Consider the following 16761-nt stretch of genomic DNA (forward strand, 5'->3'; position numbering starts at 1 on the left):
CAGTGTAACGTTACACATTGTCAAATGACAATTGACTTGTTAAAAAGTAAACGTTTTTGTCATACTTTTTTACCGTATCCGAAAAAAATAAAATGTTTGCAAAATAATTGCGAGTATATGCATTTCTATCGTTCGTTTTAATAATGAATCAACGTAACTTGTATACTTAAAATAACCAGTTAATACTGTAGGAAGCGCTTTCGTACTGAAAATGGACATGGAAGAACAAGCGAATATGTCTAGCGAATCCGCTCCAATAGGTATGTTTTCTTATTGTATAATTAGTAATATTTCATTAGAATGGTATGAATTGTTTTTGTTTCAAGTGGAGAATGTAGGAGCGGACACCGTGGTCCATAATAGGAGACATTTGGAAGAACAATTTAATATGCAGAGAGCAAAAATGAAAGAGCTGTTTTTACAAAAAGAAGGTTGGTGAACAACGATTTGGTTATATCTTCAATATAATTCTGTTTCATAATTAATGAAGATATAAACCTAATTTTAAATAACTCATATAGGTAATATTTTAATCAAAAGTTGTTATGTGGATGTTCTGCAGTTGTTCATTGTTTTGTTTCACCCCCCAGTTTAATAGGATTATTGAGAGTAATATGCTTGTATTTTAACATACTTTTACAATACATATTTCAGCTTTTTATATAATGCAGTAAAACTGTAATATTTTCAATGTGAATAAGTAGAGGGTAATAGTCACATAAAATATTTTTTTATTAATATGCTTAGTTAGGCTTGAAATGAAATAAAAAGTGGGTAAATTCCCAATTAATTCAAATGTTTTGGGGTTATTAAAAAATTAAATAAAAGTAGGTGTTATAAAACTTATAATAATTTCATAATGCATCTGCAATGCAGATTTATTCATGATATGACATATTGATTGTGGTATGTTTGTTTATAGCTCGTAGTTTAGCAACTTTTCTAAATTTAATATTATTTTCCAAAATATTTTAAATCTCAAAAATATCTGATTTGTTTTCAGTTTCTCAAATAATATATAGAACTTATGAATTGTTATGTGGTTCAATAAGTTGCATTTTATGTTTTCCATGATACAATGTTTTTGAAGACAATAATATATCACTAACTTACTTCAGATGATCTAAGGAAGCTTCGTTTGGAGAAGGAGCAGCTTGACTCGGAAGTCTTAGGCCTGAGAGCTGAACTCCAGCAACTTCAGACTTTCACTGAGAACCAAAAATCAGAGATACAGAGCTTGCAGATGTTAGTTAGTGGTAAATATTTTTTCTATTCATTTTACTATTATAGAAGTTTACTGAGATTCATTCAGTTTTACTGATTGTTTCTGAAGCTGATATTTATAGTTACCAATTAAGTTATCTCTGCATAGAAGTTTTAAATTTTTTTTTAGAATTAATAATGTATTGTAAGTTCTGTAAATTGCTAATGGCAAAGGCTTTTCTTGTTTTCCTTCATCAAATCACACACTACAGTGGCATACATAAAATAAACACTTGCTTTGATTTATATAGTAGTAAATAGTTTCTAATCCGCCCAAAAATATTTATTTATCTATTTCTTAACAATTATTCTTATTTTTTTATTTACTATATACTTTTACACATTACTTCTTTACTTTCACTTAATTTTTACTATTATTATTTTTTCTACTATTATTATTCATAACATTATTTTTTTTTGTGTCTAAGCCCCAAACTAGCTGTGGTGGTCTCTGGCAGAATGACCAGAGCTGTGGAACACATCTGCTCCACCTCCTGCTTTCAATTGTTATTTTTCTTTGGTTTTTTAATTATTATTATTTTGTGTGTTTCGTTAGTAATAAATGTTTCTGTCAAAATAGCAAGTTAATGTAGATAAAAATATACGGACATCACAATAGCATTGACAATTAGGTAACTACAGAAACAATCTACATTTGAAATATTGATTAATTAATTCATCCAATTCTAAAGCTGACCCTAATAGGTCTTCAATTAAACTTATCACTCTCTTGTTAATTAGCAAATTTTGGTTTCCTGTTTTCCTTCATAATTTCAAATAGAGTACTGAATTGCTCAATTTGTGGGGTACAGGTATTTTTGAAATTGTGTTATTAATAAATAAGTATAATTTATACATATTACAGTCAATTATTAAAATAAAGTGTAAACTGCTGTTATTTGTAACAGAAAATGAAGCAGCCAGTGTTTAAGTGAAATTCTTACCAATAGGTATTTGAATTTAAATCTAACATGTTGTATAAGTACACCAGAACATTCAAATATTCATAACATTATGTTTTAAGTGTTGGATAAAATTTCATAGCTGTCTGGTAGTAATTTGCCCTAATTTCACCTCTTACACAATTACATGTAAGGGACTAACGAACTACAAAAGCTTGTTTGATTATCTTTCATTTGTTATTTAAAACATAAATTTTCATATACCTTGTCGAATATTTATTCCGTTACTTAGAAACAATTGAAGTGTCATCGTCGGGCACTGAGGAGATCCGACGTCTCAAAGCTAAGAACTCGGAGCTTGAACAGCAGGTACAACAACTTCGCACACAACAACAGGTGATTATTAAAGTGGTTCGCAAAATTAATTAATATTTCAAATTATACCATGCTGATATGGTTAAGGCCAGTTATAGACTGGGTAAAATATTATATTTTAGGAGGGATCATTAAGATGATTTTAATTATTTTATTGTTATTACAATCTGCGTTTATAAATACAACATTATGCTTTTCTATTTGCGTCGTAATATTTTATTAGATAGGAATTGGTTTTCCTTTACGTATATTGACTCTTCAATTGACTCTCAGTTTATCGCGATCAGTCAGACAGACAATTTAATGTCGCCATTGTATCGCAGCCTTTACGTTATCGGAAATTACCGGAAATCACTATCGCTGAACACCGCTCTAATGGAGAAAATTTAAATATCATGCTTTTAAGTTTTACTCGGGTCTCTAAAACTGTTGCATAAGAGTAAAGTATTATGTTTAAAATATTAATTGAAATATAAATAGCTTGTGAATTTATATTGGAATATGCTTAATATTAAAAATAGTTGTGAAGTGATTCAATCGTTAAACAATTTATATTTGAAGTCAAACTTAAACAAGAATCTACAGGCATATTCTGGTCATTCATCATACATGTGTGTCTGTATGTCGTGAAATGTGGCAGGAGGTGTCTTTGGCTCCGGCTACTTTTGTGCGGTCTCTCGCGCGTAAACTCGGCGCCGACACGGAACTCGACCAGCCAGTTAAGAAGGTATGCGTTATTATTTGATTATTGTGAATCTGTGTGTACATTTTTGATTATGGCCACTCGTCGATGCCTTCCTTATTGGTCGTTTTGTTCGATGAAACCTTTTATCGATTCGTTTCGTAGGTTTACTTTTATAGAGTGAAGAAAATGTTTCTAGAATGTAGAGGATGGAGAGCTGCTGCAAGCCATCATTCAGCCCATGGAGATGGAGATCGTCGCTCTGAAGAATAAGTTGAGAGACACGGATACACGTCTACAGGAGGCTATGGTGAGAAATTTGATGGAAGTGGATAGTTGTCAAAAATTTTAAAGTGAAATAATTACGGTTTCTATATTAATTTAATTGTTGTTAAAGAAATCGGCTCCGAGTTCAGGAAATACAGGAAGCAGTTCCGGCGATGGCAAAACAGATCCAGGTAACAATAATTTAGTGAATTTTATATCATCCTTCTAGCTTGGAGAGACAAACAGTCTCGCAGGTTACTTTATTATACATATTTAATAATTTTCAGAAGGCGGAAAGAGTCAGGCGTCGTGTGATATGTGTGCCAATTACGAGAGGCAGTTGGTCGCGGAACAGAGTCGAGCCGATGCCGCTCGAGAGAGGGCTACTCGAGCCGAGAGCGCCCTGAAACTGGTGAGGCGCTCGTGTCAATGACATTCTAACTGTGAAATGAATCAATACGGTCTCGAATCATATTTGAAATCAATTATTATGAAAACGTAGTTTTCGTATTTTTATAGTGAATTATTATTGAAAGTAAATCGTAAAATTACCTGCTATTGTCATTAATATTGTGTATGAAAATATGTAATCGGGATTGAATTACAAGATTACCTTATTGAATTTTGACTAGGTTTCTCATGGCCCTATAATATTTAATATTTTGAAAACCGCCTATTCGTGTACGTGTACTAAATACTAAAATATGTTTGAAATGATTTCCTCCAGGCGACGGAAGAGTTGGAAGGCGTCCGGTCGATCCACGACGAGACCGTCCGCAACTGGCAGGCGGAGCGCGCAGACAGCTCGGCCCGAATCGATGTTCTGAGCCAGACCTTGGCCGAGAGCCACGATCTGGTCACCGAGCGCTGCGCCGCCGCCGAAGACGCCTCTCGAAGGGCCTTGGAACAGGTCACCACGCTCACGGTGGACCGGGAGACGCTGCAGAAGAAATTAGATAGGTACGATCGGATGGGGTTGCCTTATTACAGGTTTCAAAAATATTTTTTTACCGAAAATTAATTAATGAGTGTGAAATTTGGTAATTTTCAGCTTAGAGAGAGACAACGCTATGTTGATAGGACAGTATGCGAAGAAGGCAGTCGAGATGCAAAACGAAATCATTAATCTTCCCGACAACGTTATAGTAAGTGTATTTTCATTTCAACTCCTTTGAGGGCTTTGCACCGAACGTGAAATGAGACTGCGACATCAAGTTAATAATATGTTACATCAGAAAACACTGTGGATTGTTTAAATGTAACCATAGCAATCTTGTTTAGGAGCGCGACAAATGCATATAAAAGTAGTTTTTTAATTTGCTGTTTATGTTGGTTGGCGTTAGGCAATCTAATATCTGATTTCAATGTTCTCTCGCCATATACGTTGCTCTCGACGTTGAGAGCCGAACTCGGGTCTGCACGTCATGCTACTTGTTTTTTATGTCATCTCAAAAATGTGTAGAATTTACTTAATAATAAGTAATTTAATTCCATTGTTGAATATTTCAGGAATTACAAGAGCAATGCCTTCAACTGCGCGAGCAGCTCATTTTCTGTCAGCTCGGCCGGGAAGAGGGAGCCGCCAGCGAGCAAGAACTCCGGAACCAGCTCTTGTCCCACGGAGCCCTGCTGCATCAGCAGGAGGCCGCTCTGGCCTCCACCAACGCCGAGCTGAGGGGGTGCAGGTAGCGCCAGATAGCCTAGCTTCTCTCGCAATCTTTGAGTGAAGTCATTTTTTAACGATAAATTCCCTCGTCAGAGACGAGCTGGACAGGCTTCAGACTGAGCGGGAACAGATGAACGAACTCGCGAACAAGCTGAGGCACTCCACGGATATGATTGAGAAACTTCTAGAAGATAAGGTAGGATGCTCTTCCTTCTGATATCAAAATCGTTGTTCAAAGTTTTTCCGTTCACCGATGTCCCTCTCCAGCAGTTAAGGGAGCGTTCAAGTATTACGGGGATTGAATTACGCGTTATTGTTAATATTATTTTCGACTTTCCATTACTTTACACCACATAATGGTAACTTATAGGCATAAAGAGTCACTAGGTAGTCACGAAACGTTTTACTATACTTGGGTACAGAAAAACGTTACGGCGCGTTACATGGGGGGGGTCATTAATCTCCAAAAGTTACGTGACGTAATACTTGAACGCTCCCTAATGAAATGAATTGAATATTTTTCCAGAAACGTCTGCAAGGTGAGGTGTCGGAGACCAGAAATCGCGTTTCCGTCCTGCAACAAGAGCTGGACAACAGCGAGAAGGTGCAACAGGACTTCGTCAGACTCTCGCAGTCTCTGCAGGTCATTTTTATTCATTATTTTGCATGTTTTTCTTTTGGAGTCTTTTATTTGTTTTAAAATTTAATTAAATCGAAATGATTCGCTTGCAGGTGCAGCTCCAGCGCATACGAGAAGCGGACACGGAGGTGCGGTGGCAGTTCGACGAGGACGTCGCCGAGTGCCCTTCCTGCCACACGGCTTTGCCCAACAGCAGGAAAAAGGTATTTCGTTGCATATTATTCTTATACATGTCTTTTGGTAATTCAGACACAAGTTTCGTTAAACTGAACTGTTTATCTGAATCTAAAGTGAAGTTATCTACTATAATAATATTTTCGCTTAACTATTCTGTTAATTTAACATTGTATTTTGGATAAAAAAACTCACCAGAATCTGATTAAGGTTCAATAAATATAATATAAAATAATTGTACAAATGTCGATTCAGATCCACTGCATGCACTGCGGCCGGATATTCTGCGCTCCGTGCGTGAACCACTCCGTCCCCAGCGGGCCGAGGGGCGCCCCGGCTCGGGTCTGCTCGGTCTGCAGCACTCTCCTGCAGCCCCACACCGCGCCCTACTTCAGCACCAAACCCCCGAACTCGCCGGACTAACGACCCTCGGCTGCCAATTAACTATATATAGTCGAGACCTGGAACGCCAAAGTACGGACGCGTCGACGTACATATACAAAATATAGAAATGTTTTTCATCACAATTAGTGATCTCTCATTATCGATATCTATTGAACGAACTAAACGGTGAGCGTCCACTGTGGTGCTGTGAATTAGAGCCTTATTGTTATTTAGTATCTACGAGTTACGTCGGACAGACCGCGTGAACGGCGTAGCGCCGCAGATTTCGTTGTTGTCGTCCAACAAATTCAACATAACCCGGCAAATACGAAGATAAGATATGAAAAAGTTTTTTCCTTGTAAGTAGTTTCACAATCTCTAAAAACTTTATGCGAGTAAAATTAGAATTCGGCGGACGACCGGTTCGTCAAAAATATGATGTAAATAGTATTGTACGTAGATAGAATGAATTTAATCTAAAAACGGTAAATTTATATTGTAATTTGTTGACCAATGTTCGAGTGATAAGCCAAAACTAATCGACGTTTACTTCCTTTTAAATCTTTCTTTGCAATAATGTTTTTATGTTAACGTTACTATGAATGTGCAATACTTACGTTGAGAACTAAATCTAAGAAACCGAGCAAAAATAGCAAAGGATTCAGTACTTTTATAAAATAAGAATACAAAACAATTTGTGCCCTTTCCCCACAATTTTCACTAAAGCATAAAAAGCTATGATTTATTTAATTATATTAAGGGTCTGTTTCACAAAGTATGGATAAAGTAACAAATAGCTATGCAACACAAATTATTTCGAAGATAAATTGTGCTATTCGAGTAGAACTTATCCGTACATTGTGAAACAGACCCTAAATATGATTGAAAATGTCATTTTATAAATGACATCTTGTCACTAACTTTAAAAATGTGTATGAACACTCAATTTGATGATTTTTTCAATACACAATTTAAATGTGTCGACAATTACTTTTGGAAGGTTTCTAAGATTTAATTCCCATCCTAAGGTGTAATGTATGATAGCTTCCGTAGACATAACCGGTGACATTTTTCATTAAAGTGCCAATTTTCTGTCTGAATTCAAATCGGTATAAAGTTGAGTTGAGAAAAATGTTAATAGTCAAATATTGTAAGTTTTATTGTAAATAAAAAGATCTATACTATTTTTTATTTCTACTTATTTTATATCTAAATATAACGATTATATATTATATTTATATCTAATTCTAAATTGAAATTTTTTATTGTTTCGTTTCATGCAAATTGCTTTGTCGGAGTGGTTCTGTTTCAAAGGCAATGTAATAAAAATGAATGAAATTATAATAAACATTTATTGTGGAATATTCAGACTTATGTGTATACAAAATTATAAAAAAACTGAGTTCCGCCGTTCTTCGAGATCTTAATCCGGGTGAGACTCCAGGCTGAGCGTGATGACGTCACTCACTAAACAGTCCGCCGGCTGAAATCGGATTCAAAAGTTTACAACCGTCTCTGTCAAAGCGTAAAAGAATGAATATAAAGTTTTCTCACCTCGGAGCAAATGCCGACGAGGGCGTCGGCGCATCCGTAGAACTCCTCTTTGAGAGAGATGACGATGGTCTGCAGAGAGCCCTTTTTGCTTCGGATGAAGGCGGCCACTTTGCCGATGTTGGTGTTGTCCAAGGCCGCGTCGATCTCGTCCAGCAGGAAGAAAGGGGCCGGTTGGTAACTGCGAGCAAAATGAGGAAATTACAATTATTCAAAATGTTGGCCACGTAAAGGGCACGAAGTGAGAGTGAGAGTTATAGCCTATCCTCGTCTTCCTAACATAAATAAACATTTAGTAAAAACGAGTCCCACCTGTGTATGGCGAAGAGCAAGGCGAGCGCGGCGACAGTTTTCTCTCCTCCGGACAAGTTGGACATGGGCTGGAATCGTTTCCCGGGAGCCACGCAGTTGTAGTTGATGCCGTCCAGGTAGGGCTCCTCGGGGTTTTCGGGGCCGAGGAAGGCCTGCGCGGACTGGTTCATGGCCAGCGACTGGAACGCGAGGAGATGCAAACGTTCACTTTTCGGTTGGCTTTTTGCTCTTAAAATTCTCAATGAAATAAAATATCCTATCAAAACCTGTAAAACGAAAAGACCCCGTACCTTATAAATGGCGTCGATTTCGTTCGCGACGTGTTCGAAGCAGGTCATGAACTTGTCGTGACGCTCTTTCTTCACCTGGAACAGATTGTTAAAAAGTTATATTTGAATTCGCTCGTCTACATTTAACTATCTTCAATACACGTCACCTTCTCAAAGGCCAGCTTGGCCTTGTGCGCGCGTTTCCTGGCCGCGACGAACGCCTCGTTCGTGGCGTTCACTTTCTCGCGCACCTCGTTCAGCTTTTGCATTGCCTGGAGAGAGATATATATATATAAAACATATTTTAATAATTGAATAATTCATTAATGAACAGATGAACTGCGAGCGATAAACAAACATTACCCTCATGTTGGGGGCCTGGATCTTGTCCACCGTGTTCTGCAAGTTGTTGATGGCCTTTTGCAGCTTGTCGGCCTTTCGCTTGATCTCGTCGCTCTCCTCCAGCTCTCGCAGCGCCTCCGGCAGGCTGCTGTAGTCCACGCGGATCCTGGCAACCGATCGAGCTATTCGTATCCATATAATGTATGTGGTCTTTCCACATTGTGGCTCATAAAATAAGAAAAAAGTGCGTGCGTACAAAGTACACATGTCAGTATTGAACCACAATATTGTATATCTTTATTAAAGACAAAAAATTCGTCAAAAACGCTGCACATCTTCGTGACGTTCCATAAAAATTTTACCCTGATGCGCCTAAAGAAGTTTCACTTCAATAAATACCTGGAATCCCTGACGTAGGCCTGCGTGGTGGACATGGAGGAAGGCTCGGATTCACCTTCGGCCGTGTCGTCCAAGCTGCCTTCGAGGAGGGGAACTATTATGTCGTCCATCTGAAATATTCAATGACCGACTCGATTAGAATTTAATGACGTCATTAAGTAGTGGTTTCGAATGTAAAATCATTCGAGTTGAGAGATAGAGAGAGTGAGAGAGAGAGAAAGAGAGCGAAGTCACCTTGCACTGCCTGAGGATGTTGTGCCTGTCGGAGCGGCGACTCTCGATGCGGGCCTCGATGCTGGCGATCTGCTTCTGCACACTCGCGATGTCCTTGGCGATGCCGGACAGGTCTTTGCGAGCCTTCGACACATTTTACGTCAGAATTATTGCACCATTACCAGAATTGTTGTATGTGACACTGTCGGAATTGAATAAGACTGGTGAGCACCTGAGCGACGGCCTCCTCGACGGCGTCGTGCGCGGCCCTCGCCGCCGCCCTGTCGCTCTTGAGGGTCTCGGCCTTCCTCAGCTCCCGGTCGATGTCCTGCCTCTGCTTGGCCTCCGCCTGCCGGTTCACCTCCAGCTCGTCTTCGCCGTCCTGCACCGTTCGCTCCCAACGCGTCACGTTTTCTGGACAAAAACACTTCGCATTCGCTTCCTTCGTTCGACGTCCCCCTCGACCGCCGAACTACCGTCGCAAACGAATACGTACTCTGCGTGTCCCGGGATCTCTCGAACTCGAGGTTGGACGCGATGCGGTCGATCTGCGCTTCGAACTCCATTCTCTTCTTGGCTCTCTCCTGCTGGGCCCGCAACTCTCTCTCTTCGTATTGCCTGATAGGACGAGTATGATTCGATGAACACATTAAAACACTCAGACGTTAAAAGAGTCAGGCGGAACTGACCGTATGTTGGCGACTCCGATGTCCCTGCAGAAGGCGCGGAACACGACGTCTTCGACGTTGTTCATGTTCTCTTTGATCTCCTGGATCTTGGAGTCTCGGGTTCGGATCGTGCGCTCTATTTCTTCTATTTGGGGCTAAACACGGTTTTTATTCAATTATATAAATTTTAGATTCAGTCGTTATAATTTGATTAATTGCACTGACCCCAAACATGTCCATTTTCCTCTCCAACTCCTCCAACTCGGCGTCCAACGCTTTTATTTGCTTAAGCTGAAAGAATTGAACACTTGTAAGAGAGAGTAGAGTCAGTCGAGAGCGGCGAAGAGCGATCACCGACCGTGGTGTCCCTGTCGGACTGCGCGTATTTGAGTCTGGACTCGAGGCCCCGGATCTGCGAGTCGACGGTCGTCAGCTCCGACTCTTTGCGGGACTTCTTCATGGACTCTCGCAGCTCTTCCGTCAGTTTCTCCTGTTAGTTTCAAAAATAATATTAAGTTTCCGGAGCGACTGGCCCTGACCACTTCAATTATACAATTGTACTTATGAGGATATTTATAGCCAATAGCTTATTGATGAAGTGAGAAGCAGTTTTATCCTTGAACCGAGTCTTTTCTTTTTCTTATAAAAGAAACGGAAAATACCTTTTTAGCCTTCAATTGCGAGAGATGTTTCTCGTCCCACCGCTTGGCTTTCCTCGCCAGGTCCAGCGATCCTCCGGAAATGATTCCAGACTTCTGGTAGAAAGTCCCGTCCAACGCTAAGGCCTGGAAAGTAAGTAAATAGAATTAGATAACCCGATTGAAAAATGTGAGTCCGCATCGAAAGACCAAAATGAGCCTCACGTCGTATCTGCTATTCTTGTTCCTGTCCAGGTCGTAGGCGACCCTGGAGGCGTCCTCGGGGGTCTCGCAGACCAGGGCATTGTTGGTGACGAACAGGACGGCTCGGTGGATGGCGGCCGGCTCGAAGCGGAGCACGTCGAAGAGCAGCTTCACGTTTTTCGGTTCCTTTATATCTCTGAAGTGAGAAAGGAAAATTTATTTAAATGATACTTTTGAACCGCTCTCTCTCTCTCTCTCAGCAATATCTCACCTCAGCCTCTCCCTCAAAGGCTTGGCCTGTATGTAGTCCAGGGGCAGGAAGGTCTCCGGCTCCAGCATCCGCTCCTTGAGCACCTGGATGCAGCGACGAGCCGTCTTCTCCGTGTCCACGACGATGGCTTCCATGTATTTCCCCAGCACCTTGGTGATCGCCACGTTGTAGCGCTTGTGGGTGGGCTGACACATGTTGATCATGCGGTCGTACTGAAAGGGTTAACCGAAATGTGAGGCAAACGTGACTCGGAAGTCAGGCACGAGAAATTACAACTAATGACCTACGAACTTACCACCCCCGGTATCTCCCTCTTGAAACTCTCGACGATCTCCTGTTTCTTCTTCCTCCTGGCCTCTTCGTGTTTGTCCACTCGAGCGTCTCCCAGCTGAGAGGCCACTTCTTCTAGAGCCGACTGCAGAGCGGCCGCCTTTCCTCGGCAGGAGCCCACGTCTGCCTACGATCGAGCAGAGAACGAAAGAAGAAGAAACGTTTTAATAATAAAATAATTGATTTTTATATTAGGATTTCACAATGAGACTACCAAAGGGGAGAGCTTAATATACCTGAAGCTCAGCCCGAAGTCTCCTTTGCTCCTCCAAAGCTTGCTCCGAGCTTTTGATGTGTTCGTTCAGCTTCTCCACGCGCTTCATGGCTTCGTTTCTTTCGTGGCCCTAAATAATAAAACATTCGTATAATTTAATTATCCTTCCTGAAATGTAATGTAAATAATTACATGAAAATTAATTATCTAATTTTAAATAGAAGAAGAAAGAAGTTAAGAAGTGAACCTTTTGACGATGCTTATTCTCGAACTCTCCTTTGCGACGCAACTCGTTGTCGAGTCTGTCCTGATCCGACTTCTGCTCCCTGTTCACGGAGTCCAACTCCTGGAGGTAGCGAGCCGCCGCTCGAGACGCTTCCATCTTCAGCTCCTCGTATTCGCGGATCTATGTTCATCGACAAATGTCGGTTCGGGTGAGGATGTAATGGTTTAAATCTGATAAAAAGCGAATAAAGGCAAGCCGGACCTGTGCTTCCTCGAGATGCACGTCGGCTCGTGAGGGATTGGAGCCCACGTGTGTCTGCTCCCACGCCGCCTTCTGCTCCTCGATCTCGCGCAGTTCAGCCTCCAGCTTACTGATACATCATATAGTTTATCATATAACACACATTAGCGGTTCACCCAATTTGGGTAACCAGACATTAATCATAAAGCAAAGATACCTTATGTCTGCCTGATGAGCCTCGTGAGCCTTCCGAGCCTGCTCCAGGGTCTTGACGGCGCTCTCCAACTTCTTCTGCGTGTGAGTCACGCGTTCCTTTGCTTTGATGAATGTCGGACGCTTCTTGGAAATCTCCGCTTCCTGAATTAAGTTATATTTGTGAATCAAAATTAACCCAAATAGTCGGCCAACTTTAACAAAGTGTGGAGTATTTCAAAATTGAAGTGGTCTCCCGTGTCAATCACATGAATTTATAAAACAAATACTGGGTAATCTGGACGTTCACACATAAATATGCTACAACTTAGCTATTAACAACATACCACTTCTCTAATATCTTGTTCGATCTTAGCCAGTTCCCGCTGAGCTGTTCCAGATGCTTTTTTCTTATCCTTTAGAGCTTCTTCTGCCTTTTGTCTCTTCTTCTCGATCTTGGTGAGCTCGGTCTGCTTATACTGTAAGTCCTCTTCACAAGACTGAATCTCTTTCTCATTGTGATAAAGGTGGAATAGTTGTAGCTCTATCTTTTGTTGTTGCTGAAATAAAAGAAAGATGCAAATTAATTTAGTTTCAATCCAGTCGTCTAACAAAGACGATAGTAGATGTTTAATATATAATCATCTTTTCTTTTCTCTATGAAACTTGTTTCAATCTGTGGTCTGATCAGGAGTTTGAATTCACGGGATAAAAATCTTATCTATCTTTGTTTATTGAAATGCAGAGAAGTTTCTCTTTCTCTCATTCTCTTAGTTCTTCTTAGATTCTGTTAGTAGAGATAAATTTACATTTTAGTAAAATATAGATAGAATATCGAGACTAGCCATAAGTCATCAATTTAGTCTCTAAATAAACCTAACTTAACACTTGTTACTTAATTACAAAAAAGATGTTTAAATGCTAAAGAAAACTTATAATGCTAAATAAAATACGTAAGTATTTTACAACTTAGTTGTAAAATCTTATAAGTCTTTCTGTAATGAATGACTTCAATGTAATAAAGGTGAAATTAATGACAAGAGAACTGGTGTTTCTTCTATTGTTTTAAACATCTATATAGCACAGTAGTTGTCTGCTCTTATTGTAAATGATACATGATACAACACCAATTCATACCAATTCCTCCTTTAGTCTTGTATATTTTTCAGCCTCTTCTTTTTCAAATTTGGCTTCCTTTCTTTCAGCAGCCACTCCCTTCTTCTTTTGGTATGAAAATTGAGCTTCCTCATCAGCTCTGTTCACTTCAGACCGACATAACTCATACTGCTCTTTTAGAACACCAGATCTAAAGTTAAACAAAAAGCTTCAAAATAATGCAAAATTTATTTAAAAGTAATAACTCACTTCGATAGACATCATGTTTTAAGTCACAGTATTGGCCTTCCGCTATAAATTATATTTATTTGTTGAGATTGAATCTTTTAAAAACCACCTTTAGCCCTTTATAACTTTAGCCTTTTGAAATCACTAATAATCAGTCAGAGGTACTTACCCACTAATTTCTTCAAAAAGTGCTGTTCTTTCTTTTGGATTCTTCATAGCAATACTTTCTACTGCACCTTGGAATACTAAAAAGTTCTTAGCCTTGGCATTTATGCCTAGTTTTTCTAACTCGGCCAGGTACTGACTTATGGAAACTGACTGTAAAGAATATTTAATTTTGAAATACACCTACTTACTATGTACTTGAAAAAAGGTTTAATGAATTAAATTTACCTGTCCGTCAATCTTATGATCTGAAGATTGTCCAATTACAGATCTCATAAATTTTTTTTCACTCATATCCTCTAGTATAAAGGTGGCTGTTACTGATGCACTGAAATAAAAAATCAATTCGAAATACATATTTATGTATTTTATTGCCCATTAGTACTTATGCTACTATAAAAATCATAAATATCCATGGAGATAATCAGCCTTACCTTCTAGAAACTGGTTTGTTAATAGAAGCTCCATGAATTAGGTCACTTAAACGTTTCACACGCAGAAGTGAAGTCTTCTCACCCATAACAAAACTAACAGCATCCATAAAATTTGATTTACCTAAATAAGATGGTAAAAAATTAATATTATAGATATACTAATACATGAAAGTTGATGAAGTCAAAGTTGTATATTTAACTAAAGCATTACGTTGATGTTTTACACCGACATTTAGAAGGAAATACAATAATAGCAGGCAGTCATTTTAGATGTGTACAGAATGAGTAAGACAAAATGTATACCTGATCCATTAGGGCCCACAACAGCAGTAAAAGATTTCAGAGGCCCTATGACATGATGCCCTCGATAGGACTTGAAGTTTTCCATATCTATATATTTCAGAAAAGCCGGCATTGTGATCGAGATCACAAATCCTGCTAATAAACACTAAATTGTCACAACTTTCACTATTAGTCCAAATAATGACTACACTCGCTGCTGAAATCAACAAACTTCACAATTTTACGCGCGTACTAAAATAATAAACATATCTCTGAATTGAAATGATAATTGACATTTTGAACTTTGAAGTGACACTGATGACTGCCATTCAAAGTTGCAATGTTATGGTTGTTCTATCACATGACACATCTATGATTTAACGGCGTCGTCATCAGAAAAAACCAGCATGAAGTGATGCAATAGGTTCATCTATTGATTTTTAAATTTTTTTATACATACAATTTTTATACTTACATTCTTTATACATACAGACAACAGGGTCAAACGGTCAGGAGACTTTTTATTTTTTTATGATTTTAAGCGTTACGTTATTTAAGAATAGGTACGTTCTTTTCTTGTACGACGTTTCTACGAATCGCCAAGGGATCTATCGATCATCGCTCGGAAAGGGATGGTCGTTTTAGACGATTAGAGTCATCTAGTGGCGCTGGAGGAGCTGGTACTGGGGAGCTTCCGCCCAGAGGTGAAAACAGTACTCTATGTGGGACCGAATTTGCGCTTTATACAGTTACAAGCGATGGCCCGGAGTGAAGTACCGTCTTGCCTTCCTGGGCATACCAAGCTTCTTGGAAGCTAATTTAGCCTTTCCCTCCAAATAACTGCGAAACCGAACGTCGTTCGATATGTCAACGCCCAGATATGTAAGTGCGTCTTCCCAGATATGTTACGCTAAGAAGTCACGAAGCGGTCTGCAGACCCGCGCCGGTTTGGAGTTTTTTTTTCAAAACTCACGAGACCGGACTCCGGAGTTTTGTGCGGTTACGCAGCCGCCACGGTTGCGATTATCGCCCGCAAACTTGGCGGTTGACTATCGCAGTACCGGCGGTTTAACGATCAGTTGAGTTCCAGACCGCCATGGACATACACCACAAACGAGGTGTTGCGTTATACTTACTTCACACAAGAATTAAAAAAAGAAGGCCTAAAATATTCTGGGTGCATCCACTGATTGCGGAACAAGATCGTTATGGATTATTACTTAGTTACTCTTATTAATTAATTTAATTTAATGAGTTAAAGAAGGATGAAGAAAAGTTCTTTAATTATTTTCGAATATCCGTATCTAGTTATTTAGAACTATTAAGAAAAACAGAAACTGCTCTTCAAAAGCAACGTCGCCCGCCAACCGACTCATAATATAGACTCCCGACAAACCGAGAATACTCCCTTGACGTTTTTCTCTTTTAGTAATACTAAAATCTAATATTAGATACTATTTACTACATAGTATATTGTTCAATATTCATTATCTAATTAATCTATTATGCTAAGTGCTCTTGATAATCACTTTAATAAACATAAAAGAGTAGTTGATTATATGTACGGTGACTGGTCGTATGAATTGAATTCGTGTATGCAGTGATGTTGGTTATTTCGACTTTATGTTTGCGTGTTGTTCCCACGAGAATGTAAGCGTGCTCCTATTTCACCATGCTTCCTGCTGATAGAGGACAAATCTTTGTTTTTAATTTATGTTATTATTATTAATTACTTAAAATGTCACATGGGACATGGTGTAATGGTTGCAGCTTGCAGCATTTTGTAAAACAAAAAAAAAGGCAATCAAAAAGAGTGGCGGAGAGTTTATTGCCAGTTCTTCTCTCCCGTTCTACGCCCTTGAATTGAGAACTGGCAGTAAATGTAAAATTATAAGCATTCATATTATGTATTTCTTTACTGACGCGTCATAAGTGTAAATTATGTTACCTATAATATGATTAAATGATTTTTTTTATTTTCTTATATAGCCTTATTGTTCTGTTATTTGTAAACATTAAATAAAAATGATTTTGCTATTAAATTTTATCAGGACCTAAATTTTAATTTGATAAAATATGTGCGACGAGTAAACGGGAGATAGATGTAATAAAAG

At 39.0% G+C, this 16761-nt stretch overlaps 2 protein-coding genes across 2 annotated transcripts; one reads left to right on the top strand and one right to left on the bottom strand.

The window, feature by feature from the left end:
- Nucleotides 1-23: 23 nt before the first annotated feature.
- On the top strand, nt 24-7537 carry LOC125048686 (rab GTPase-binding effector protein 1). The gene is made up of 15 exons (XM_047647505.1): nt 24-260; nt 327-431; nt 1119-1256; nt 2458-2561; nt 3181-3267; nt 3422-3532; nt 3620-3680; nt 3777-3901; nt 4217-4449; nt 4541-4634; nt 4999-5174; nt 5249-5351; nt 5682-5798; nt 5888-5998; nt 6225-7537. Exons 1-15 carry the CDS (start codon nt 212-214, stop codon nt 6390-6392), a joined length of 1782 nt encoding a protein of 593 aa, XP_047503461.1. The 5' UTR covers nt 24-211; the 3' UTR covers nt 6393-7537.
- Nucleotides 7538-7686: 149 nt separating this feature from the next.
- LOC125048685 (structural maintenance of chromosomes protein 1A) lies at nt 7687-14919 on the bottom strand. The gene is made up of 27 exons (XM_047647504.1): nt 14669-14919; nt 14366-14486; nt 14160-14259; nt 13936-14084; nt 13560-13728; nt 12770-12982; nt 12448-12587; nt 12252-12360; nt 12012-12170; nt 11787-11894; nt 11516-11677; nt 11221-11432; nt 10971-11145; nt 10770-10892; nt 10466-10597; nt 10333-10398; nt 10129-10262; nt 9936-10057; nt 9672-9853; nt 9461-9583; nt 9227-9336; nt 8849-8993; nt 8653-8757; nt 8507-8581; nt 8217-8395; nt 7908-8085; nt 7687-7836 (listed from the first exon to the last, which is right to left on the bottom strand). The coding sequence occupies exons 1-27, from the start codon at nt 14778-14780 to the stop codon at nt 7777-7779; spliced, it is 3663 nt and encodes a 1220-aa protein (XP_047503460.1). The 5' UTR covers nt 14781-14919; the 3' UTR covers nt 7687-7776.
- Between the last annotated feature and the right edge of the window lie 1842 nt (nt 14920-16761).

Source organism: Pieris napi, chromosome 4 (assembly GCF_905475465.1).
Source record: "Pieris napi chromosome 4, ilPieNapi1.2, whole genome shotgun sequence".
Taxonomy (NCBI): Eukaryota; Metazoa; Arthropoda; class Insecta; order Lepidoptera; family Pieridae; genus Pieris; species Pieris napi.